This window comes from Elgaria multicarinata, chromosome 4, assembly GCF_023053635.1.
Source record: "Elgaria multicarinata webbii isolate HBS135686 ecotype San Diego chromosome 4, rElgMul1.1.pri, whole genome shotgun sequence".
In the NCBI taxonomy this organism is placed as follows: Eukaryota; Metazoa; Chordata; class Lepidosauria; order Squamata; family Anguidae; genus Elgaria; species Elgaria multicarinata.
This window is the reverse complement of record NC_086174.1, coordinates 114,975,813-115,003,098: the sequence shown is the minus strand read 5'-3', so window position 1 is coordinate 115,003,098 and position 27,286 is coordinate 114,975,813. Positions and strand designations below refer to the sequence as shown.

The 27,286-nt window shown below is 42.7% G+C and overlaps 1 protein-coding gene across 1 annotated transcript in view; it reads right to left on the bottom strand.

The window, feature by feature from the left end:
• Positions 1-6,113: 6,113 nt before the first annotated feature.
• Positions 6,114-27,286, bottom strand: part of LOC134398220 (protein eyes shut homolog) — a 614,610-nt gene continuing 593,437 nt past the window's right edge. Inside the window, exons 34-36 of the mRNA XM_063125472.1 lie at positions 24,056-24,228; positions 10,446-10,607; positions 6,114-7,306 (exon numbers count right to left, since the gene is read on the bottom strand). Of these exons, the coding sequence (XP_062981542.1) occupies positions 6,114-7,306; positions 10,446-10,607; positions 24,056-24,228 (1,528 nt within the window). The remainder of the gene's footprint in view (positions 7,307-10,445; positions 10,608-24,055; positions 24,229-27,286) is intronic.

Here is a 27,286-nt window from a genome sequence, read left to right as displayed (position 1 = left end):
ATGGTTGTGTCGGTGACAGATGTGACGGGCCCATCACCCTAGGAACAAGTGGCGGTGCCTCCCTGCAAAATGGATCCATCCACCGAGGCCATCGCCTTCTATCTTCAGCCGATGGATCTATTTTCCAGGGAGATGCAGTGCTGCCACTTGTTGGTAGAGCGACAGCTGCCTCACGTCATTCAGTTCTCTCCGGAACCAGCACCACCAGTTGGTGGGGAGGGCAGAGAGGTGGGGAGAGAAGACTTCCCCTTGCAGCGGGTGAAATCCACCCCACAAACAACCTTTACAATGAGGCTTTAAAGCAACGTGTCTTTTTCTGACAGCTGGGATTTTTCTGCTGTGTTGTTTTTGCTTCAGGGCTGCTTGGCCAAAGCCTTTTCCTCTTCCCCTGCCTGCCACCCTATTAGCATTCCCTGGTAAAGTGAGATAGTGGAGTGGTTCCCCATGTCTCTTATGCCCTTTTCCTTTAGTTTTACTCTGTGGGTAGGAACTATAACCCCTTCTAATACATATGGTTGTGGAGGGTGAACAGTAAAATTTAGTAAGATGGCACAGGGGGTGAGCTTCAAGACGTATATGCTATAGAGTAAATGTCTATATCCTAGCCAGTCCCCATAATTATTGCGTTAAGAGTTCTATCATTGTGTAAATGTTCAAGGCCTGCCAGATGTTTTTGAAAAATACTTGTATTACAGCAGCCCACCTAGCTAGAGCCCAACTAGCTGGGTTCCATGATTGGAAGATGAGTTGTTCACTAAAATGTTTGCTAATGGAAGATGTAAGGCAAGCAGCTACCATGAATGATTGTAATGCTAGAAGTGAAAAACAAACCATGAGAGTCACCTTCACTGAATGAGACATATTTTTCTAGATTCTTGACACATACTGTAGCATCGTTGTTGCTCCAGGATTTCATATGATATTAAAGGCCCTGGGAGAGGCTACCATCATTACTGGTTACCTCCAAGAGGGCTGGCTCTAGCAAAAGTGGTCAAGTTTTTGTTTAGCCACATTAAACGGCCCATGGAGTGGGTTATCAGTGACAAGTGCCTGAGGTAGGATAGTCTAGATTTCCATCTCTTTGCTGTGACCTTGATCTTCTAAGCAAACAGTCATCAGGTCATGAGTAGGTAGCAATAGGTAGGTCTTGGATAGTATGACCTGTTTTGCACAACTCAACAGCCCACCATGACTTAAATTACCTGTGGGGACTCTCACATTGTGCCAGGTGCCATTTTTGCATGTTGCCTGGCTTGTCATGACTTCTTGTGTTGTGTGTACCCAGGCAGCATGGGTTGTTTAAAGGTTAGACAACACGAAAACAAGCCATGTAAAAATGGTGCACATGGGTGCCCAACATAACACGACAGTCCCGCAGGTAAATTAAGCCACAGTAGGCTGTTGTGTCATGCGAAATGGGTCAATGAAGAGAACTAGGATATAGTACAATCAAAGGTATGCCAAGGGTATTGAACTGTTTGTGGTTGCTGGCATGACAATCATAGAGATGTGCCACGTCTGGGTCAAACCATTATTTTGCAATAGGAGAACAGGCAAGGATCAAAAAGTTCATTTAACAGTGAGGTCATCTTTGATGTGGAAATGAGTGAAGTTTTGTAGGAACTTAGTAGGTTCTTGGGAACCTCTCATTCAGTTTCCCCATAGAGAAGGCAATGATTTTCCTGTTTGTCTTAGCACTAAAAGATGATCCGCACCTCTCACAAGTTCCAAACTCTGTGAACTTCCCCGACCTCTCATGGATTTGATCACTGGCATGCCGATTCAAAATCTGATTTGTAGGAGAAAACAGAAAGTAGTTGCCCTGCTCTCAAGCATATGTGTTGTCCAACTTACTAGCCAACCAAAAAAGGTAAGGGCATAATCCCCTTGACTTACATGTCCTGAGAACTACACAGGCAAGTCCAAATATATGATTGCATGACAGACATTTGGGAAAGCACTGGGTGAAATCCAATGTCACATGAACAGATTTCCCTCCTCCTCCTCCTCGGCCGGTGCTCTCATTCTCCAGAAGGTCCCACAAGCCTTTGGAGCAAATTTGAGCAGCACAAAGGTGTGGGGGATGCATGGAAAGCGGCAATTTATTCCACCAGTTCTGTCTGTTCCACTGGTAGATAAACATCACTGGATACAACCCACTGGCTCTGTTTTCTCAGTTACTCCATTAAAAACTGGAGAGGAAACACATTTTTATTAGACAATAAAAACAAACAAAGGGAGACATTAACTGTTTTAGTGACTATATTTTATTTAAGAGTCATGGAACAAATACTTTTTATTTTCATATATATTTATTTGGGTACATGTTTATAAGTGTCACAGTTTCTGTTTATTCCAAAGCAGTGTGTTATCAGAATCAATATGGAAAATTCACAAGTATTCTAGTGAATTGATTGCTGCGTGGAAGATCAGCACCCCAAAGGATGAAATTATAAGTGCCCGTTGAAGTGAGTTTGAAAGCACTGCAACTTCCACATAAAACTGTTTAGCAGCATGGTGTTATACCCAATGTGATAGAAATAAAAGTTGAAAAAACACTTATGAAAATAAAATGCTTGCTACATGTTCCCTAAAAATACTTTATCTTTCAGTACAAGTCAGAAAACTTACCCATAAAACTCCTATAACAATTTTCTTTGATACTTGGCTATCCTGTGCTATTTTATGTTACAGTTACAATGGAATATTAGTTCTTGGTGTTTAATGTGGGGAAATATGAGGGTTAATAATAATATATCAGCATCAAAATCCCAAGCCTGGTTCATACTAGACAATTTTTTTCTCAGTTGTAGCCCCATATATGTGTAACTCTCTCCCAAAATTATATGTATGGTCCCACCTGTTTTTTAAACAGGCCTTAAAACATGTGTTTCAAAGTGTTCTGTTCAACGTGCTGTGAATTGGATTTTAAAAAAATAATTTTATATTTTGTTTTATTTGTGTATTAAAATTGTTTTATGGCTTTTCCCTGAGAGGTGGCATGAGTTGAGTTCTCTGAAAGAAAGAAAGTCAGAAAGCCATGAAGGTTGTTTCCAGTGCTGGTAGAATGGACGATCAGGCTGCAAGTTAGAATTCATATTTTTGAATGGTCCCTTATCTCCCACCCTCCCCAATGAAAATAAAATAAAAATCCCTGCAAGTTGAAAACTAGCAAGTTGACAGGTTCTAATGCATTCTCCTACGGTATTGGTATTTTATTTATATAGACCCATCTATGTACATGTTGCTTTACAAATAACAGGTGTGACAGGTTCCTACCCCAAAGGATTTACACTTTTAAGATACAGATAAATTAACAGAGGAAGGGGAAATTGAGGGAAGCAGGGTAAGAATATGTGATTATTTCAATTACACATAGTTTGGCAATAAGATAAATGGCAGACTTCCCTAACATGGTAATCTCCAGATATTTTGGACTACAACTCCTATCAGCCCCAGCCAGCAGAACCAATGGTCATGAATGATAGGAGTTGGTGTCCAATACATCTGGAGGGTACCAGGTTGGGGAAGGCTGTTATAGGAACTAAGAGAGTGATCCAAAGGCTTCCTGGAAAAGGTGAGTTTGGAGGAGGGGCCTAAAGGAAATAAGAAAGGTGGTCACACAGAGGCATTCTGAGGTAGTTGCAGGCATAAGGGACACCGAGGGAAAATGGGTGGAGTCATTTATACGCAGTGCTTCTTGTTTTAATGTGTGTGTGGGGAGCATTAAAAAATGACATCCCTCCTCTGCAACCTAAAGTACTGTCCGTTCTACCATCTCAAGAAAGTAGGGCTATCTTTACGAATGGTCTCTGCAAGCATCAGTGATGTATGTGGGATGCTGCACAGATAGAGATGGATATTTTGTAACATGCTAGTTCTATCATCTGCTCCTTCCTCGCCCCCTTCAAGCTTCCTTAATATCACATTTAAAATCCAGGCTCTTTTCCTGTTCGTGCTTTTTGTGTGTTTTTTAAATGCATTTTTTCCCCAAGAAAACACCTGCTTCCGGGGTGATTAGAATGGAGGTACCGAAGTAGAAAGTGTTGTCATTCCCACCCCCCTGAAAATGTGGAAGAAAATTGTAAACACTTTTCTGTATTTCTATCTTATTTGGCATTTATTTTCTGAATAATTCTAAAACTTAAGAGACAAAGGACTATGAGAAGATGCTAACAGAAAACGCATGTAATTTACTACTGTATCAACAATTAGTTTCATTTGATTGGTTGCTGGGTACAAAGCTACCAATAATCCAAGTAAAAATAGAAAATAAAAGCGTTCCTATTTTCAAAATAATATCTAAATGGTTTGCATTAACATGAATTAAAACAGTAATTACCTCTTCTCAAGTATCAGGTGATAGGGTTTAAAATAAATAAATAAATCACAATTTTGTGACATTAAGAAGTTGCAGCGGGTGTGAGAAGAGGTGACCTGCCATTTCTGAGGAAGAGCTTCTAATCTATCTTGTTTACTTGTGGCACTGAAGCCTTGGAGACTGGCTGACTGAGTGGATGTGATGTTTATGAAGACTCAGTTCCTTGGGGAACTAAACATTTTGTAGTCCAATTTCTGTGAGGGAAGGAAAAGTCAGTCTGGCTATGATTAAAACACGTTACAAGGGATGTTTTGAGTATACAAAAGAGGTCAAATGAGGTAGTGGCACTAAGGGATAGGGGGTCCATAAATAAGGAGGCTGAAGAAAGGATGCAGAGTAGGCAGCTGGGCAGAACAGATGGAAAATGAGGCTTAAGGAAAACACCAGAATAGATGGAAAAGGCAAGAAAGGGCTAAATTGAGAGGGGCCTTATAGCAGTTAAGATGTGGGGAATACCAGAGATGCTGCTCAAGACAGAATGTGGCTACAAGTGGGATAAAGGCAACGGCTTGAAAAGCATGTGCTTGGGGAAATAATGAACAGTGGAAGTTGAAGGAAGTCAAAGGAGAAATTAGGATTGGGACAGAACTATGTCCTAGAGATGGGAGAGGCTGTGCATTATTGGTAAGAATGATACAAGTATGCAAAGGAAGGGGGAATATGGGGTCTTGGAGACTGGGCCCTGATGTGAATTTTGTCTGGCAATTCTAAGGGGACAACAAAGGCTAAGAAGTGTATGGAAGTGGTCGTTGAATTTCACATATTGGCAGGTTCGCACAACACAAAAACCTACCATGGGCAGCCAGCCATAGTTGGTAGTGGTGTCATCCAAACTTGGAGCTTTTTCCATAAGGTGGCTTATTTTTCGTGAACAAGCCACACTGAGAATCCATGGCTTATTATAGGGTTGTTCATTCCCACGATGGGTTGTCATGTCGTGCGAACCTAGGGAGGCAATTTTAAGATGGGTTGCCGGGATCAGCTACAACTCAACTTGAGTGCAAAAAAAGCTAATGTCACTTGCTCTTCAGTCTTGCAAGTGACTGCCCTTCTACCGATACCAAAGTGGCACTTTGTTCCCTGGCTTTTTATTTTTCGGTTCCTCAAAAATGAGCAGTTTAGGTCAGTATTATTATTACTACTTTTCTGTTGGTCTTTTGCAAGTAGCACTTAAGGTTGTCAGATATGTGTAGTCCTGCCTGGTCAATTCCCTTTTATGTTTCAGCTGTCAAAGGGAGCAGGGACCTGGAGTAGATAACATACCAATAAATTGACAAAATGGGTGTGTGGGTGGGTGTGTGCGCCTACTGGCTAATTTGCACACAGCTGCAAGTGCCAAGGGAGAAATAACCATAACAGAAACAAAGTCTCCATTAGTGCAATTTAGAAGCACAGAAAATGGAGGAGAAAAAGCCAAAGCAGTGTGTGCATCAAAAGGGGGACAATATGCCCCTTTGGCAATGTGATTCTCTCACTTTTATCTTGCCAAGGGGGAACTGGCTGGAGGACTGAGGGGAGAACCAACTATGGCAAGCCCGATTGTCAGGTGTACTGTGGTTTGTTTTGTGAACCATCAAACCACCGTGGCTTATTCGGGGGTATGAAACTGCCCATCGAATTGAACTAACCAGCCAATCCTTTGGTTGCAGGTTTCTAGTATCCCATCATGGATCATGCATGATAAGTACAGCTTTATTTCTTCTCTTGTATCTGTACAAGCAGCTTTTATTAATTAATCTTTATCTCCACTATAGACATTATACCCATCTGCCTTAATGAGCATGATCTTTTTAGAATCTTGAAAGAGGGCAACATCCTTAATTTTACCAGTTAGCTCTCGATTAAAAAGTCCCGAGGTGACAGTATCTACTCTCCTATCAAGTCCAAATCCTCCAAAATAGCAAATGCCTCCATAATTTAAAACAGTGTATTTTCTTTGTGGATCTAGATCTTCAAAGAGAACTAGTTCCTCATCAAGATACACTTTAATGAGAGTCTTGTTTTGAGCAATGGTGACAAAATACCATTTTTTGCAACAGAGGGACTTTGCATGGAGAATAAAAGGGACAGCGATTCTTTCTCCAAGGTTAACTACAACTTTCAACATTCCATTAGTAAGTCCTACTGCAAGGAAATCATTGTCTTCATTCTCAGCCTTTCCTAACCATACAAGTAAACCATCCATCTGATTGGTAGTAAAATTGAAAGCTATTTTAGTAAATCTGAGGTCCCTTGTTTGATAAATGGGGTCTATGTATTTGATGTATGAATTGCCTGTAAATTTGGCACTAAAAAAAGATACCTGTTTTTCACACCGGAGGCCTGACCAGCCAAGTCTACATGCACACATGTATGAAAAAGAAACAGGGTTAGGTATACAAATACCTCCATGCAGACATTTACTATGTGAACAATAAGTAGATTGCTCACAAAACTTCCCAATCCAGTGTTTTGGGCATAAGCAAGAAAAACTAGAGTTTTCAACTTTGCACTTTCCATTATTTTTACACACTGTGTACCCACAATAAGTTCCGTCACAATCACCTACATTTGCACCACCTTTAGCTCCATTCTCAGTCAGTTTTAATTCTTTGTTATTGACCAGAATCTCTCGAATGCAGCCAGTAAAGCTCATAGGCTCATTTTTGATCGCCATGGGATTAACCAAGTTTAAAGAAGGGACCCCTCCTACATAGAAATCTGTGTGCGTATCCAAGGCAGTCATACCGTTGCTAGCTTTCTGAGTTATATTGATCCCATCAAGGTCCAGGTAGCCTTCATTGCCAACTCTTCCCGCTTTAATTAAATACCATGTGCTATTTGTGATGTGTACATTTTGAAATGTCTGCAAAATTACTGTTCTGTCACCAAGGTTGTAACGCAGTTGTACATATCCATTTACTAAGGAGATACTTAGGAAATCACCTAGGGAGAAGGAAAAAACAGTGTTGTAACATTCCATGAGCAGATACAATGTCCATTAGCTAAGTATTAGACAGTGGCCTTGATATTGTACAGAACCTGCCTGCACTATGGAAGCTGTGACCCAGCAAGTCAAATGTACCCCAATAGGCATGTACTATGGCTTGCCAGGTCCTTGGCAACTCCCTTGTTATGCAGTTCAAAGGCAGGCAGCATGAATAGGAACCCTCAGTGTCTCTTCATATGTGGCCCGTAGTTTATTCCCTGCATCCCTCCTGCCTCAGCAAAGGATGTCCCTTCATATGTGGTTCGTAGTTTATTTGGCTTGGTTGGTCATATGTCATGCAGGCCTAGTGTAGAATTGGCTGTTTTAGAATCAAATATAAGGTGACGGTGTGGGGCGGAAGAAAGATTGTTCCTAAAATAGCAAGGATGGGATAAGGGAAGGTGTGGTATCTCTCTCTTTATTATCAATTAAGTACATAACCATAGATAGAACATATTACTTGGCCATAAAACATGGCGGTGGGCCCACATAGTTCCAAAGGGCTGTTAGGGGTGGGCAATGTTTGTTAAAGCTTACATAAGGCTTACGTAACAGTGGCTAAAGGAAAGTCTTTACATAAGGTGCTTTGCAAACTCAGCAACAGAAGCCCCTTTCATTGCTTTTGGCAGCTGCTAAGAATATTCCTGGGCCTTTCATCGGTCTATATGGGAATGCAAACATAACAGATGCAAGGTTCAGTTTTTCTTCTACCTTAACTTCTTCAGGGTAGCGTGGTTCGAACAGGTAATATGGCTATTCTGAACCAATTAGGTACTCGACTGATGGGAGACTTGTTACTTGGATGGGAGAAAAGTGATTGGAATGAATGTTTGTGGTAGTGGGTAAACAATTCTAAGAAATTGTTCCTGCTGGGGCTGAAGAGACCTGGCTTACGTTTCTCTCACAGCCTGTTACGAATGCCCCTGTTTGAAATACAATTGGCAGTCAGTCCCATTGATTTAAATAGAGTTCACTTCCCAAGTAACTATGCCTGAGATTGTAATCTTGGGTATAAGCTGTGCTACTATCATTTTGCATTCTACAAAGAGCCAACACATTTACAAAAACACTATTTTTTTTAACCTTGATGGCCTGGTTTTGGTTTTGATTGGTTTTGATTCTATGATGACTTTTTTTTAAATCTCCACTTCTGCACTGAAAACAGCCCGCTAAACATGTCTACCCAGAAGTAATTCCCATTGTCTTCCATTGCACTTACTCAGCATGGCAGCAGAGAGTGAGCGAGGTGGAGAAGGGAATTGCTTGCCTTTTTAAATCTTGTTTACTCAGAGGAGCAGACCTCCGCATAAGATTAATGATTTATTTATTTTAAGGAAGCTTAGGAAGCTTGTTGATGTTATGAGACATATGCCTGAACTAATGCTGTTTCTCGTGCAGTCTGCCACATAAAAGCAGTTGATAAAAATGCAGTTTAAAACTGAACCATGTTGGAAAGTGTCTCTGTGTAGATGGGGCCCTGTTTGGAGGAGCCAAAGGAAGGGCGGGGGGGGGGGAGAGATTCTGTTCCCTCTTTAAACAAACAAAACAATACCCAATAACCTTACAGTGTACAAGGAAATGAGTAGTTAAGGGGGTGGTACTGGGCTGCCTAGAGGCTATGAGCAGGAAGGACAGGTTGCTTACCTGTAACTGTAGTTCTTCAAGTGGTAATCTGTGAACACACACACATCGGTTCTGAGCCTGCGCAGAGCTGTCATTCAGAACATTCTAGACCCAAACCAGAGCGTTAGGTGGGAGGCCCGCCCACCCTCCCTGTGCACACTCTGGATGTGGCTCCTTCCTCCCACTCAGTTCCAGGTCCGTTGTAGTGGAGAAACAAATTAAGAGTGGAGCATCGAAGCAGGGAGGAAGTGGGTTGTGGGAGTTCATAGATGACCACTTGAAGAACTAGTTCCTTGTAAACAACCTGTCCTCCTCCTTCATGGTCTCTGCAATTCGCACACATGCATGTCTGATCAGCAAACTCATCGGAGAAGACAGATGTCACGTCAGAACTGTAGAAGGATTGCTCAGCCAAAGGCCGCATCTACGCGCTCTCTGCTGTGCAAGCAGCAATGTTTAATGAAAGTGGAGTGCTGAGCCTACATTGCTATGCTTCTACCCCCTTACATATAAACACCCCAAATGCTGCTATGTTTTTAAAGAAATAAAAACAAATCCCCATTTCTCTTGCGCAAGAAGCTCCTCTGGTTAACCAAATTCCCCTTTCAAAGGTCAGTAGCAAGGAGGAGACTGGATAAGCCCCACAATCCTCTTTCTTTGTGCTGCAGCATTCTTTTTTAATCCGCAATGTCACGCTGGTGAAGTAGAATAAATAATTATTTCATTTTAAGTAACGGTGTGTTCGTGCTATTAAAATGAAACAGCAACAACGAAAACGCCACCTATAAAATGGTAATAAAATGGCAGGCAAAGCCGGGAAGAGGAAACAGCCACTTCATATGCAGATGTTGGGAGCAGGGAGTGATTGAAGTTTAATAAAATTAATATAATCTGCGGCTACAGAAGAGAGGGAGGTGAAACTGATACACAGCTTGTCTGTTTCAAATGTTGCCTTCCCTCATCCATTTGGGGAGCAACATCAGGAAAGAGCAGCTTTGCAATTAAATCAAACATGAGGAACAAGGGGGAAATGGAGATAACACACGCTGCCTACATGGCTATATCATGCCCACTGTGTGGATGAAACATGTTGGGATGCACCCCCCAAAAAGGTGTGATCCCCTCCCCCAAAGAATGGAAAGTCAGTTGTAATTCCACTTTTTGCTTACAGTAGAAGTGCAATGGGTTTGCTAGAAGCTGCCTGTCTTGAAATACCCTCTTAATACTGCACAAACCCTCTTAATACTCCCAACCCTTAGTACTGCACTAACTACAGTGATCACGACTGATCTAAGAGTACTTCTGTCCAGAGTGCGAAACAACCGCTTACTTCCAGGCACTGCATGTCCCATTTGTTAAGTTTGTTTAACCCAACTTCTTCAACTGGTGAAGAACCATGAGCAGAGCCATGTATGTTTGCTTTCTTCACTTGTCATGTCATCATATAACACAAGCCCAGCCAGTACCTCTTACCTGATCTTGGACTCAAGTGCTGGGCAGTATAAAAGAGGATGCCATTTCCTGAAAGGACCTGGAATTGCAACTGGATATGAACCTTGTGTCGAATATTGAAGGAATGAAATGACATCCAAGAAGATTTGTTGCTACTGAAAGATGCATCACTTATGGTTAGGGCTACAAAACAAAACAGGAAAGTAATCTTGTCTCACTAATAGATAGTGACAGATATTTGCTCTTGCACAAGTGATATCAAGCATAATGCTTTCTCATAAACCTACTTTTAATTAGAATACAAAATGCGATCTTCAAATTTTTTACAATCAATACATCCCTCCTCCCACTTAAATATATGTGGATTTTCTACAGTGCGTGCAAAAAATCCAGGGTGAACCAGGTGTGAGGATCTGCTCTCCATGCAAGTTTTGGCTTTTGGCAAGCAACTGCAAATGCTTGGGAGTGACACTTGGGGTGATTTGCTAAAACCTAAACTGCATGTAGTAGTTGACGTGTACAGCCCTGCCTTCATGGTGCTGTATTGCTTCTGCTTTGCTGCTAAACCCTGCAGTTTCACTGCTGCAGAGTGGTGATGGGTAATCTTGATGGCAGGAGACAGTGCAGGCTTTCCGGCAGCCATCCGTTTCGCCAGGCCTGCCCTCTGCCCGGCTTCCGTGACCAATGAGAGATTGCCATCTGCCCTGGAATGCCCCTGGCCCGATGAGGTTGTGGTGACCTCACTTTGAAGAAAAAAGTTTGGGTAAGTCCCTGACTTTTTCAGTGCAGAGCTTTGTGTAAAAGCCCCATGGTGGCTGTGAGTCAGCGGCTGAGTTGTATGACCAGTGCAGTGCCACCATGAAGCCACCACAAGGCAAATAAGCCATATAGTCAACCCCTATAATTCTTTGCCAAGAGTCAAGTGTGAAAAGGCCATACAGCTTAAATGAAGCAATGATGTAGGTGATGGGGTGCAGTTTTCTAGGTAAAATGCATTCATGTAGCCAGCCCTTTTTGCAAACTAGGCACAAGACCAAAGATCAGCAAGATGCACCTGAATGGATTTTAAAAAAAAGGGGGGGGGAAGACTACTGGGTGAGCTGTGTTGACTAGTTCTATGCAACATCTAATGGCCCTGGGTAGAGATGGTTCCAGCCTGTTAAACAGGCCCAGAAGAGAATACAGTACAGATGTGCACCTGCTCTGTATAGAAGTTAGCTGCTATGCAGAGATCTCCTTTGCTGGATCAGGATAAATGTTTAATAGTAAAAAGAATATTAAGAACAGACTGGATGGTTCTGGCATTTTGTGGCAGATTTGGATGTGATATGCAAGTTGGAATCATATATGCTCTTGCTTTTCTGATGCCACATAGATAATGGCCAGAGTGGTGACACTACTGAAGAGATGTTTCTCCACGTTATGTTTTTTTCTCCACTGGTTTTTTTAAAATCAGCTGGATTGAGAAGGATGAGTAACCCTCATCTCTACAATCTTTGTTTGAAATCTGTCAGTTATTAAAAACATTGTTGAAAATAGCTTTGCATTTATGAAGTACCTATCTATGTATAAATGTCAAATTTATTTTACAAATTAAAAGGCACACCAGGCAGCAGAACCCTTTGAGGTGGAGTTGAGAAAGAGCAAAAAGGGTCACCTTATTAAAATGTCCCTCACAAGTAATAATGTTGTGCTATTGGCTGGGCCACGAAGTATCTCTTGAAAATGTTGTAAGGGATTACTGTACTAGACTTTAAAACAAACGTTCTCCTCTTGCCCCCTTTCAAAATAATGGAAAGTGTTCTCAAAAACAAAAACCTTGATACCAACACATCATTAAATGTAAGAAGAGTTTAAGGTGTAAATCCCACTGGACCAATTAGAGTCACGGGACTGTGTTGACTTTGCAATGGCTGATGCTGAAGTACATTTCTCTTTCCCTCTTGCACTCATTATTTTCTGCCAGGTATCTTACAGTCCACCCCGGTTCACCAGTCTTACCTTTACCTCCCAGTCCTATCTCTTTTGTCATGGATGCCACTCTCTCTAGGTAATTCTTTTCACACATCCTCAAGTGCCACACTTTCTTTGTGCTTCTAGTGTTGTGCCTTCTACAACTTCATTACAAGGGATTCTTTGGAGAACTTTTGACCACCATGATTCCCTGGGAATCTTGAAGCCAACAGCAAGGGCAAAGCTATGCATCACACAAGATATCTGTGATTATTTCTCCCAACAGTCTTAAAAAGTTGTGCATAACGGAAGGCTAGATTGGGGCATTCATGCTGGGGACAAAGGTGTTTAACCTCCCCCTTCCTTCTAAAGTGCTATTAGCTATGCTGATGGCAGCGGAGGGGCTGGGGGGTTATCTTCATCTTTCCTCCCCCAACCCAGTGGAACAAATAGCAACCTCCAGATGATATAGATTGGGGAAATGTGTGTGTGGGGTTAAACACACTCTTTCTACCCCAATCAAATTAACAGCCTGTTTAAAGTAGCCAAAGTAAATAAAAAGATGTCAAGAGATCTGATCCTGGATCTCTTGTGTTCAAGGAGAATTGGATATGATACAGACAAATAGGGCAAAAGGATATTTTGTTGTAGTATGAGAAGTAAAATAGAATATGTTAAACTGGTTGGCCACATAGAAAGAGAAATTGGAAATGTGGGTGTGTGGATCATTATTCAAGATATACCATAACTTTGTAAGGTTATTGCTCTACTGAAGTGTAATGCTCTGATTTTAAGCCCTTTCTCTTGGGCATCTTATTGCTATGCTACTATAATACTGTGAATTGCAGTGATAAAGTAAGCTCTAGAATTCTACCATGTTTACTCATTTTTCTGGCTAATAGGTTGTTACTTGGCATAGTGGTAGTTTATTTTTTAACATTGTTTTTCACTTTTAGACAGCCCAACAACCGAAGTTCTTTCGGCAATGTATAGGCAAATTAAAAACAATATATAAAATCAAAACAAATCAATAATAAAATGACACAATGTAAAATCAGTGACATAGGTTAAAAACAGTACAGCATATAATAAAAATAAAGTAAAACCAACAAAAAATAAAACAGTGCACAACATTAAGCTGGTATAAGAAGAAGCTTATTATGGAGATTTCCACCCAATGTTAAGATTGTTATACCGTATTTCTTCGATTCTAAGACACACTTTTTCCCCAAATAAACATCTCTAAAAATGGGGTGCGTCTTAGAATCGATGGCGTCTTAGAATCGAAGAAATACGGTATATGGTAATCCTATAAGAGAAGATTAGCACTTCAGACATATACAGAATTCTTGCTGCTAAGATGATAAAGCAACCTGAGCAATGGGGAAAGAAATCTCCCAGATTCTAACAACATTAATTGGTACCCAACGATCATGGGAGAGTAGAATGCTAGAGCATGCATTTACTGGTGCGAATCCTGTGACAGTCATAGGTGTGTGCAAGGGGTGTGCCCAGGCACACTCTAATGTCTCAAGCAAAAAATGCCAAATTGAGGGGGGCATTGAGTAGGGATCCAGGCGCAGCAGGAATGTCCCTCTGGCTGCTTTCTGGCTGCTCCACCATCATGCTGAAGAACCGCAGCCTCCAAGAGAGCATCATTACAACAGGCAGTAGGAATGAAAAGGCCAGTGTCACCACAAAGCCCCACCAATGCTGGGTCTTGAGGAGTATCTCCTCATTCCCCCCTCCCCACCTGCAACGGCCCTCCCATGGTTAGGCAAGCCAAATGCGGAGTAGGGCATCAGTATCTACAGTGTTTAATAAATGAATGAATAAAAATAGTGTCCTTTATGACTCAGTATTCAATAAAAGTTCACCTTTTAAATAAATAAATAAATCCCTGGGTGCACACCCTAATGACATGTGCTGCACACGCCCATGGTGACAATTCTGTGCTGATCTACAACTAAACCCCATGATTTATACCACAATTCAAGTTGATAACCTGGTACCCACCCTAGCTGGACTGCAGACCATAGTGACAGCCAGCACAGCCATGCTGTTCTGTTCCAGCTGGATCCTCAGCACTGGGCATGATCTACCTGCTTCAGTTCCTACGTATCTCACTGCCTTGCCTGCATTTATTTTCAGCAGCAGTGAATGGTGTAAAAAAGGTCTTATGCTATAGCTATTTCATGCTAGTATTTGAAAGTGCTAGCTTTTTCTCCCTTATGCGTTGTTTAATCCTTGCTGTCAAATTTTAGGGTGTAAAAAGCAACAACTAAAAACGAAATCTCACTCACTGTGGCTAGACAAAGATTAGCGGGACAGCCCTTTTTCCACATTTCATTCAGTTTGTTCTCTCACAAATGCACTCCATTCTCATTTGTCTTAAATTGTAGGGTTTTACAACTTCATAGGCTTTAGCGAAAATAATGCAGCAGATACAGTCTGGCCTGCGTGCACTGGCTGCTTGTATGTTTCTGAGCCTAATATATATATGATGCTCATCATCTAAGGGCCTCCTCTAAGGAGGCTCGGAAGTTGGCAACAAGGGAGAGGGACTTCATAGTTGCGGCCTATCAATTGTGGAATGATCTCCCCGGTGAAGCCCTCATGATGCCAACATTGTTATTTTTTTTTGGCGTCCCTTATTCTCAGGCATTTGGCAACATATGATAAGGTTTTGATGGGATCCTGCATTTTCTTATTGTTGATTCTTAAAATTGCTTAGATATATGACCATGTGCGCGCGTGCCATTTATATGTTTGTATATAAGTTTTTATGCTATGTGCAGTATTGTATTCTTTAGGTTTTTAATCTTTGTAAATCGCTCAGAGGGCTTTGGCTATTGGCTGCTACAGAAATGCAATTCATGAAATGAAAATCAACAACGTCCCTGGTTTTCCTCAATGCAGATCCATTTGATCGCTAAGATCATCGGAGGAAGCCTTGCTGGTTGTACCGTAACCTGCAGATTGCCATCTGGTGGTAACTAAGAAGTGGGCCTTTAGGCATCAGTTTTAGACTCATCCCTTTATCCACGCCTTCCCTGATGGATTGTGCTGCTCAGTTTGATCATCAACAGTCTAATTTTAATGTTTTAATTAAGGATGTTTATCTTTTGATTTTAAATGTTTTCATTGGAGACATTTTATAGTCTCTGTTTTAAATGTTTTAACTGTTGTTAAAATTTCACATTATAGACCACTTCAAGATGTCTTCATATATATATATATATATATATATATATATATATATATATATATACACACACACACACATACATACACACACACACACATGGCCTATAAATGGATTAAATAAATAAGTAAATGGCAGGAGTGCTGGTGACGTTCACTGGTTAAAAACAAAAGAGAGGGTCTCTGATAATGGGGAAAGGGGGTGGGACAACAGCAAGGAGGGCAGGAAGACTTCTGTTCAGACCAATCACACACACAACCACATACTTCTCTTAGATATTCATTTTTGTATGAAAACAAAAACATAAGGATGAGGAACAGAGAAAGTACCAGGTCTCAGAATGCATTAACTGACTGTGCTTCCTCCTTGTACAGCAAATTAACTCCAAAATACGCCAGTCTGGAGGGATGCACCCTTCATTGTGAATAAGGATCAATAGCATGATTAGAGATTCTACTAGGAAAAGGTTCTCAGGTGAAACCTAATGTAAATTTAGCTGTATTCCTACAATGCTGCTTAGAATCATACACAACTTCTTGGTGTAATGAGATAGCATTTCATGGTTTGTTTGTTTTTTGAGTATTCCTAATAGACAACATTGATTAAAGTTAAATCTGAAACCTTATATTTATTATTACATTTACCACTTATAGTTATATCCTGCTTTTTTTCCTCTCACAAAGAACCCAAAGTGGCATACGTAATCCTCCTCCTCTCCATATTATCCTCACAACAACAACCCTGTGAGGTAGGTTGGACTGAGAGCCAAAGTCACCCAGGGAGCTTCATGGCTGAACAGGGACCTGAACCTGCATCTCCCAAGTCCCAGTCCAATGCTCCAACCACTATACCACACTGGCTTTCTGTTTGCCCTTTTTAGAAAAAAAGTAAAAGTATAGTTTAACTTTGCCAAACAACATTGCTACAGTAATTACAGAAAGGTATTAGTTTGGTTTGTTCCAAATGCGCTAGCAACAGCACAGTATTCAGTTGGATAAACTCCTGTGAGGCTCAAATACTGTGTTTTTAAAAACTAGCAAATAAGTGCCCATGATTTCTCTTAGTTGAAGACATATCAAAACAAAATTGAGTTCCAATAGTTCCCAGATTCTTTAATTTTTGGAACCTTACATAGCTTAAAAATATTGATCAACTTTCATGGAGTAACATAAATTATTTTTGGGGGTTCAGCATAATAAAATGTCCAGGTAGAATCATGAAGGCGGAAGAGACCTCAAAGGTCCCAACCAAGAGACCCACAGCTATAGCATCCCAGATAGGTGGCCATTCAGCCTCTTATTGAAACTCTCAAATGAAGTAGTCAAGTCTACCAGCTGCCAAGCTGGTCTGTGCCCCTGTCAAACAGGTCATACCGTCAGGACATTAGAAGTTTCCCAGTTAACTAGCTAGCTGCAATCTTATCTATACTTTCTTGGGCTTAAGCCTATTAACATCACTGGGACATACTCCTGAGTAAACATGCACAGGCTTGGGCTGCAGGAGCATTAAATTTGTAACAATAATTAATATTTATGCAGTAATTTTACATGTCTGGAAAATGAAAACTGACTAATTATACTTGGTCACTTTGATCTTCATATTCTTCTTATGTTACCTATGTTATAAAACCTTTTATCCAGATATCTTTAATGAATTATGTATTGGATGTAGAATAAATAATAAATTCCCTAAGTGCTCATTTGTAAGTATAGGGACAATGCTAGTACTGTGTCGAATATTTTGATTCTTCCACTTTCAGCATTTTGGGCAGGGGGATGAAATGAAACCTCTGGCGAAAGAGGCTGGCGAGGTGAGAATTTAGAATAACTTTCTCCTTGGGGAGGAGGACAGGAATTTCACTTACTGCTTTAAGTGTATGTTGTGGCTAAGGGGTCTTCTTGTAATTTTATTTATTTTTGCTTTAAAAATGCCCCGAGACTCTTTAAAGAGAAGATTCTCCAGCTCGGCAGCTCTTTTCAAACTCCCATGAGACTAAGAGCTTTATCACATCAGCATTATACTGTGCAATCACTGCGAATTGCGTGCAAAGGACTCCGAAGTTTTCCATCTTATAATCTGCTTTTATTGTGAAGTACTCCCATTCATCCTGCTTTAATTGCACTTCTTAACCAAAAGAAGTGCAATATTTTAGTTTTCAAGTGTATCATTTGTTATTTTCCGAGCGGCCACTGGGGCGCAGGAGCAGGATTTGAAGAAAAATTAAACAAATGCTTACATCTGCGTAAGCTTTAAAGATAAAGACATCAAAATTGGCACAGTAATAGCTATTAAGGAGAGCTTTAAGCATACTAAATTTGAATCGGATTGGGTCATTCGTTGATTTTTAATGATTTTTTTACATTTCCCCCCTTAAACCCGTTTCCTGGTATACAAAGGATCTAGCTGCCTGGTAGCAACAACAACAACAACGGTGACAGCTTAGCGCTGTAGGGGATAATTCGAGGGAAACAGGGACGTGGGATGAAGCTCCACATGACCTCTCCCTCTCCTATAGGCATTCAGGAAGCTGCAGAACTCCTGGGCCGCAGAAGACTCTCTGCAAAGCCAGAACAGACGGGTCTTTTAAAGCACCACAAAAATTCTGTTCTTCCTTGCAGCAATGCAGAGCAAGCAAGATAAGAACTTTTCTAAAGTCCAAAAGTCTCATTTGTTTTTGTTTGCAGCGGCCCAGGACTCTTTGCAAAGAGGCTTCTGTTGCCCAGGACTTCTTCCTGAATGCCTCTATGAGAGTACCAAGTCATGTGGTCTCATGGGAGTTCAAAAAGTGCTGCCAGGCTGGAGAAGTCTGTCTGTAAAGAGTCTCCTCCTTGGGGGCATTTTTCAAGTAAAAAAAAGAAGAAGTGAAATAAGATCCTTCAACCACCTCCTAAACTAAAAAGGAGCAAATTATTTGAAATTTTCCTCCTCCTTTTGCAAAAGAGGAAGAAAAAAACAATGTCTCTTTTGCAGGAAGAAAAAAAATCCTGAAAATAGTGGGCAGGATTCGGAACATCACTAGACAAGTCATAAGTTCAAACACTGCTTTTAGACAACCAAATTTTTGTCCTATGCTGCCATCTAGAGAATCTCTTTCATCATGGCACTATTGTCATGACTGTAATGTTACAAATAAGGGTGGGATGAAAGTTATTATCTGGCAGCATGTTTTGAAAGCAGAGCTCTTTCCACTGACATTATAAAACTGCATTATGTACTAGTCCTTCTAAATCCCAGCTTGCTGTTTTAAATCCCATACACCTATCATTTGGCTTTCCTTCTGTCTCCCTATTCATTGGCCCAAAATGTATTCATCATGCTTGGCAAACATGCTCACTGACCATACTGCTGCAGATGAAGGTGATTAACCTCATGCTAATTAACAATGTCACTGCTGTCTGTAATTCCCTGGTTCACAACACAAACCATGTATCACTGGCCTTCAGTCTCAGGTGAAGATTGCAGCCCTGTGAGTTCTTCTTCAGCTCAGGTTTTAGTCTGAGCAAATCCCCCACCCCACACACTTGTTTCTCTCCCCAGTTCCCATTTACCTGGTCTGGGGGTGTGACAGGCCTCTCTCTGGAGGTCCCCTTCCCCCCTCAGGTACCATGCATCTCAGACCCCGGGGAATATGGTATTCCTGGGGTGGCCAAGTTCAGATGGCCTGAGAAAACTACTTTCCCAGGCACCTCACAAGCTGCTATTACAGCATTCAAGGTACCAAGGAGGAGGGCCTCCAGAAAGAAACCTTTATCATTCTTGCCGTACAGGACAGGTAAGTGGGAAGAGAGCAATGGGAGAGGCTACAGCGCCACATTGATTATGTCATTGGGAGCACAGCAGGATCAGAAATGGGCTTGGAATAAAAAATAATAGTTTGGATTGCTGAGCCCAATTTCAAGTCAAGGTGGGTGGAGTTAGCTCAGCACTAAAGGTTGGGAAAGATGAAGGGGCAAGAAAAAATGTCAGAAAAGAATGCCAAGAACCCAATGTAGGATTTCCAAATGATGTAATATTCACAGAGCTTCTTCAACTTTGGAAATGCCACAGTCCATTTTGAAGCAACACAAAAAATGAAAAAAAAAAGATGTTCAACTTACAATCAACAGTTCTCACTTGAAAGTAAATAGTTCTTGATTGGTCAAAATCCTAGGAACATTGATTACACCATCTGCCTCCCGCTCCTTCTGGTCTTTTTTCCATCAAAAAATAAGACCCAGTAATACTGCTTTTTTTTTTAAAAAAAGAAACTTGCCACTATTTCCTGCTGTGTGCAGGAAAAGCAGCACGATAAAATGGCCACTGAATGGGCCACGTGCTTCCTCTCCCCCCCCCCGCCCCGTGTGAAGGACGAGGAAGCTGCTCATCCCTATTGTGGGCCACCAGCAGCAGCAGGCCAAAGCAAGGGTAGGGAAACACAATTTTCTGTCCGTCTAATGTTGCTTTAAGGGGCTGTCTTGACATCTTCTTTGCCCCGGCGTGGCTCCGAATCCATGCAGCTTTGGTTAGATGACACAGCAGCAGGTTCAAAGCCAAAGAGTCAAAGATGCGCAGCTGAAAAGTTGGGGACTTACCCTGACTTTTCCAGCTAGAGGGAGGGCAGCCCGGCGCTTCCGCCAGTCTGTCCTCACTCTGTCGCCCCTCCGGGGCTGTTCCTGGCAGATGGCAACTCCTAATTGGTTGCCGTCCACCCAGGCAGAGGGTGGGCCGGTGAGCGGAGTGGACTCCGGAACGCCCTGCGCTGCCTTGCCACGGGGAGAAGTGTTTCCCTTTTAGGAAAATAAATTATTTTCTTTCCCTGAGCTGCCACCTTGTCCTCATCCTCACCCTTCATTGTTTTATGTCTTTTCTTGTCTCAGAGAGGGACAGGGGTGGGGGCAGATGTCTGTCGTAAACTACTTGCTTCTTAGCGTGGGGATTATCTGGCGCAATCCCGCAGGGGTGAAAGTGCGAGTTTTTGGGGAAACATGACGCCAACTCAGTGCTTTGAAGATAGCCCCTAAGTCTTCTTGATGTTTTTAGGGCTTGCTGCCAAGTATCTTTGTGCAGGACTCAGGTGTTACTGCAAGGGGTCATACGTTAAGAGGACTACCATTGTAAGCAGAAGGAAGTGAAATCCACCACACTCACTTCCAAGTAAATGTCTTTGGAGTTAGTATATCAGGCCTAGAATCTGCTCACAGTGTCTATGATGTGGAAGCAGAGCCAGGAGGGTGAAGGGGGTGGTAGCAAGACGAAGTCCAGATGTCCCCCTCACTACTTCCCACCACATCTGAAAGCTCAGCTGGGTGTTGGGAGGTTCTGTGTGCAAATCCCGATTGCTCTTTGAGAACAACCAATGTTGTCTGGATCAGGAGCCATATCAAAGAGCATGTTAAGGACACATGCAACGGCTGACCTTACTACTGAGTTCTGTTCAACCCCATTAATTTCAAAAGCAAAAGACTGAAATTATTTGCCTGATTAGCACATAACATAGGTGTTTGAGAACTATGCCTGACTTGCTCATTTATTTATATGGAAATCCTAAAGCCATTATTCCCAGTAATGGGTTTAGGATTTTGACCAATCCAAGACTATTTACTTTTGAGTGAGTACTGTTTAACGTTTGCAGACTATTGTATTAGCATAAAACCTTCTTATCTGGTTAGTGAAGTATTATTTGTTTTGTTTCCTAAACTTGCGTAACGTCTTTCCTCACATTCTTGGGAAGCTGGGGGCTTGTGAAAATGGAGATTTTGCACTATGCCAGGCTGGACAGTGTTAGGTTGGCTGTTGTTCTGCTCCAGAGTTGGGGCTGAAATATTTTTGTGCCATGACCTTTACAGCCATTGGATAAGAAAGGGTCTTGTTGATATCCGAGTCATAACAATCTTAACTAGGAGAGGAAACATGAGGGTGACGTTAACAATATTAAGTCTCATTAGATTCTTGGCCTTCATACAATTAAATCAGCTCTTGTTCCTATCCATGAGCTAATCCTGACTGCTATTCTCATGCCAGATAATGGTCACCTCAATCACAGTCCTAAATACCAATTTATGTGCTACCAAATACGAGATTGGATCCAAAAGTTCCCTTCCTTTGATGGAAAAGGCCTTTTTAACCAATGGAAATACTCATAAAAAAACCATTAAAAGCAGTCTTCCCATTGTTTCCTCCTCTCCTGGGAGCCACATGGAAAGCCCTGGGGTGGGTGTGCGGTGGTGTGTAGATTATATGAAATAGCAGCCACTGTGCACCCATGCCGGGGCTTTCCAGCGAAGCGATGGAGGAAAAAAAGTCAGGAACTTACCCCAACTTTTTTCTCTGGAGCAGCACTAGTACGGCACCTCCGCCATCTATCCTCACCCTGGAGTCGCAGCAGAGGCGTGGCCGGCCAGATGGTTACCCCTGATTGGTCGCCGTCCACCAGAGTAGAGGGCAGGAAGTGGGCCCAGATTGCCTAATGGCTGCCAGAAAGCTTGCGCTGCCTCCCTGCATCAAGACTGCTCATCGCCACCTCACACCAGTGATATCACGGGGTTTGGTAGCAGAGCGGCACCAGCCTGGCGCCATGAAGACAGCCCCCTGGGCCACCCACTGCCCTCTCCTCTGCTCCTATACCCACCATCCATCTCAAGACGAGGAGGTCTTTAGTCTGGATAAACAGCTGATTGTTTCCAGGTTGCCTCTCAATAATAAAAAGAAAGAAAGGAAAACTGTACTTTGAAAAATCTCATGACGGCTCATCATGCTGCCAGTAGAAGGGGAAATGGAGGTCAAGGATTTTAAGGTAGACACTAGGCCTTTTCATTACTAAGTCTCTATTTCTCTGCTACTGATGCTTTTCTTGGTTTTATTCACTGATGAGATTTATTGAAAGAACAACCATGGGAACACATTTTTTTTCTTGCCCATTCTTATATGGGTCAGATGTGAATAATTTGTATTTGTAGCACATCACATGAGGGGGCAGAGTGCCACTAATTAAGGTTGTTAAGTGCTGAATCAAGTATTTACTAATGTGTGAAGCACAGTTGGTTTTTATTTCATGCCCAGAATGGCCTGGTTTTGGGACAGAATCAGCATTGGTTACCCTGATGGATGACCTTTATTGGGAGAGAGGCAGGAGGAGCGGAACTCTTGATTCTCCTTGATTGACTCTTAGCGGCCTTTGATACCATTGGCCATGGGATCCTCCTGGACAGGTTCTGTGGGCTGCAGGGTGGAAGGCCCTGCATTGCAGAGATTCTGCTCTACTGCTGGGCCTGTTTCAGAGAGTTGTATTGGGTGTGTCGCTCCTCTGGCACTTCTACATAGGGGTGCCACAGGGATAGTCTGGCCATAGTGATCCATGCACTGGCAACCTCAAGACTGGAGTACTGCAATGGAGTCTATGTGGGGCTTCCCTTGAGACAGATCCAGAAACTGCAGCTAGTGCAGAATTCGGTGGTTAGGTTGCTGAGTTGAGCAGCCTATTTATTTATTAATTTATGAAATGTATATATCTAAAAAAGACTCCTGAAGTGCTGAACGGTAAAGAGGAAAAAATGGTGGTCAAACTCATCTTTTTAAAGATTTGCCTGTCAAGGCTTTATCATTGTTTCCTTCAAAGGGGCAGGAATCACTTCCCAAAGAAAGCTGTTCACCACTCATGAGCTCATCCCAGCCACCTTGCCTTGGCTCGCCAAAACAGCCAATAATGCAACTTAAGTAAAAAAAAAAATGCTTTCCCTTGTCTTCTCCAAGGAGTATGAAACTCATGCAAGCAAACATGACCAGGAGCAACCAAGGAATTTTCCCATAAAGGTTCCTTGGCAGCAGCTCGGTTTTACTCTAGGGGGATTCCACACGTCGTACTGAGGCTCCACCCCGCCTTCTTCCGCCGAGCTCTCCAACCCGGCTGGCGAGGAAGTAGGTGGGTGGCGGCGGTGGCGGCAAGGACGCCTCTTCCTCGTCTCTTCGCCAGGCAAGCTACACGATCGCTTTGGGGTCGCACTGGGGGCGCATGGAAGCGCCCTCAGTACGACGTGTAGAATACCCCCTGGTTGTACTTTTATATCATGTTTTTATATTGTGGTTTAAGTTTTACACTTTAAATTATACTTTGTGGTTTTATTTTTTGTGAACCGTCCAGACAGCTTTGGCTATTGGGAGGTATAGAAATGAATGAATGAATAAATAAAGGATCTAAACCTATAGTTCAGGACTGCTAGAAAAAAAGTGCACAGTTTAAGCATGTAATAGTTCTTTGTCATTCTGTGCCCTCCTCACTTTTCAGGCCAACAGGCACTGAAATCTTTCCCCAATGGTGTGTCAATTACGCAGGTCAAGTTCTTTTTCTTCCAGTCCTAAGGACTCAGGCTACGAGCCATTTGCAGGGAAAAAGAACTCCTCGGGTGGGTAAAACCTCTCTGAAATTAAGAAAACCAGGTAAAGGAGAACTCCCTGATTATACCATATTAGAGGTTTATATTGGAGGTCTTTGCCATACCTTGTTCACAGTAGATGCCAGAGGTTCCTAGTGGGCAGTGGCAGGTGTAGCCATCAGGCAGTGGGACGCAGGTGGAACCTCTCCTGCACCTATGTGGAGGGTTGTGCTCACGATCACACACCGAAATTGTCTCTGTGCAAAATGCGCCTTTCCAGCCAGTGGGGCAATGACAGCTAGAGTGTGGCCAAAACAGAAAATAACGGGACAATATTGATAAGGGCCTAATGGCATGTTACAGGTCAACATGAACAAGAGAACACCTGTGCCTTTTTTTAAAAAAAGAAAAGCCATTTGGAGCAAAGAAATAGCAGCGCTTAACCGTTTCCCTTTGCATTACCTTTTCACTCCACATAGTCCATTGTAGAGTTCGAAATGCACATTTTCCCTGGCCAGCACATGTTGGGAACCCAACTGGGATGGTGATACAGAGCAGAGGAAGGAGGGAAAGGGGTTAAATGTGTAACACCATGAGGTCTCCATTCAGTTCTCCCAGCCTGTGATGCTACAGCTGCGGGAGAAAGATCTCCCATCCTGGCTGGCTTTCTGGTCTTAGGGTTATTGTGTTACATCCCTTCTCTTGCTGCAGGGAGGAGCCCTCCAAACCCTCCAGCAGCCCAGGGGGTCCCCACCATCTTCCTTGGTGGAAGGAGATGTGCCCCCTGTCCCCAGATGAGCAAGGAGCTGGAAGCGCCGAAGCCCAAAGAGGACCAGCAAGAGCCTGGTGAGCAAGGGGGGGGGGAAGGGAGGTAGTGGGCAGGGAGCGATGGGGGAAGCTCTGGCACCATTTATGTGAACACTCTGTGCAGGCAGAGGCAGGGTGGGTGGGGGAGTTCAGCACTCCATTTTGAAGGGGGTGGTTCTCCTTGATGGCCTTTTTCATTTTATTTCCCATCCTCAGTCCACATTCTCAAATTTGCTGCAGTTTATCAGCCCCTGAATGCACTTTATCTTCTGAGTTGTTCTCGGTGAGTGTGGGATTAAAAGTGAGGAGTGGGCTATGGGACTAGGAAGAAGTGAGCAGAACAAGGCAGCAAAGTCTCTGAGGAAAACCCCTGCCCCCCACCCCCCAGTCATGGAGCCCTTTTGGCATTCCTTGTTCCATTAAATCCAAGGTGAAATCTTCACAACAGGGAGGCCTCAAATGTAGGGGAGGTAGAGAATGCCAGCTTCCCCCCCACACTCTTTAAAAACAGTTTTGGGAGGGAAATCCCAATGTGGCTGCGAGTTGGTGGCTGTGTCATTTAAACAACGCAGCATCACTGCTCAGCCACTACAGGATTAATAGAGCGTATAGATACCTCCCTGATTTTAAAAGCTAATCGTCTCCAAATGACCCCTAATGCTGTTGAGCAAAGGTGGACACGGAGGAGATGTGCCTGCAAAAACATGTCTACTCACAAGTAATTCATCTTCTATTGCACTTAACTGGGGGCAGGGAGCAAGCGTCCTCTCATTCATTGTCCTTCATCTACACACTTGATGACATTCAGTTCTACTCCCCATCTATGGACACAATTTACTGCACATTTATGTCCGTGTGCCACAATGCCATGAAGTTTCCACACGGAATACTCCACGCTCAATCCCACCCATGTGATGCAGTAGTAATAATCACTTTGAACCTAGTGCAGGCTTTCCAGATATGGGCATGCAAAGCGGTGCTGTGTAGATTGCCCCCTGTGTAGACTAGTCCGGCAAATTATTTGGGCTTTATCGTCCTGTCTCGCTTCAATGCTATCAAGGGCCAGATCTACACAAAGCAGGATATAACACTTTGAAAGCAGTTTGAAAATGGCATATGGAATGTGTCCTGGGCCCCAACAGTTGTCAATATCATTATAAAACAGTAGTGTAGATCCTGCCAACATTTCTAAAACGAGGCATCTGATCTCATAGCAATCCCTTCATTTTTCATAAATTCAAAGAAATCACCAAATGCCAGATTCGTGTTCCTATTAGTTTTACCCTCTGTCTTAGATACCAAAAAAGTTACAGCCCAATGAGAACTTTTCCTTTTCCTTTCTACACCAAGCCTGGGTGGCTTGGTGTCAGGAAGGAAGGACAAAGACAAGCTGGAGCGTGTTCAGAGGAGGGCAACCAGGATGATCAGAGGTCTGGAAACAAAGCCCTATGAAGAGAGACTGAAAGAACTGGGCATGTTTAGCCTGGAGAGGAGAAGATTGAGGGGAGACATGATAGCACTCTTCAAATACTTAAAAGGTTGTCACACAAAGGAGGCCCAGGATCTCTTCTCGATCTTCCCAGAGTGCAGGACACGGAATAACGGGTTCAAGTTAAAGGAAGCCAGATTCCAGCTGGACATCAGGAAAAACTTCCTGACTGTTAGAGCAGTATGACAATGGAATCAGTTACCTAGGGAGGTTGTGGGCTCTCCCACACTAGAGGCATTCAAGAGGCAGCTGGACAACCATCTGTCAGAGATGCTTTAGGGTGGATTCCTGCATTGAGCAGGGGGTTGGACTCGATGGCCTTATAGGCCCCTTCCAACTCTACTATTCTATGATTCTATAAACAAATTACTGAGAGGGTTGAAGGCCCATCTCAATGCATTTGAAATACAATATTAGATTCCTGCCTATATGGAGAACAGAGGTTTACCCGGTTGAGAAGCAGAATGTGAAATTTGCCTTAAGGAAAAAAAAAACATTCCAGAGGAAATGGATGCACGGCAGTATCGTCCCCATAGCAACAGGCTCTCCCATTTAAATGCATTGCACATAATATCAGCATGGAAGTTGTATGGCAGTGAAGTAATCTCAGGAAAAGTGCAAAATCCCTAGGAGGAAAATATTTCCAGGAGCCAAAATGATGTCTGAAAACAGAGCAGGCTCTCAGGGGGACAGAGCTTTTAATAGGGGCGGAGAGCAGGGGGGATATGGTTCCTCTGTGCCAAGGAGTGGTGAAAGACGGCATTGCTGACACAAATTGCAGGCAACCAGACAGTTCATGGCTTTGACAAGCAGCTTTCTCTGAGATCTGAGGAGGTTTGAAGAAGCAGAGGCAATGCACAGGTTGGCTTCGTACAGGCAACTTGTTGTTCAGGAAGGGGCTTGATATGGACGACTGATGCAAAAATTCTCAGCTAGTATTTAATATGTTAACAGTACATAATCTAATAGCGAATACTTATCAAGCTCTGTTCAAAGTTTAAAAATAGATAGCAGCCCCTTTATTACTCCAGGCTACTATCATCTGTATGAAAGGCTATAG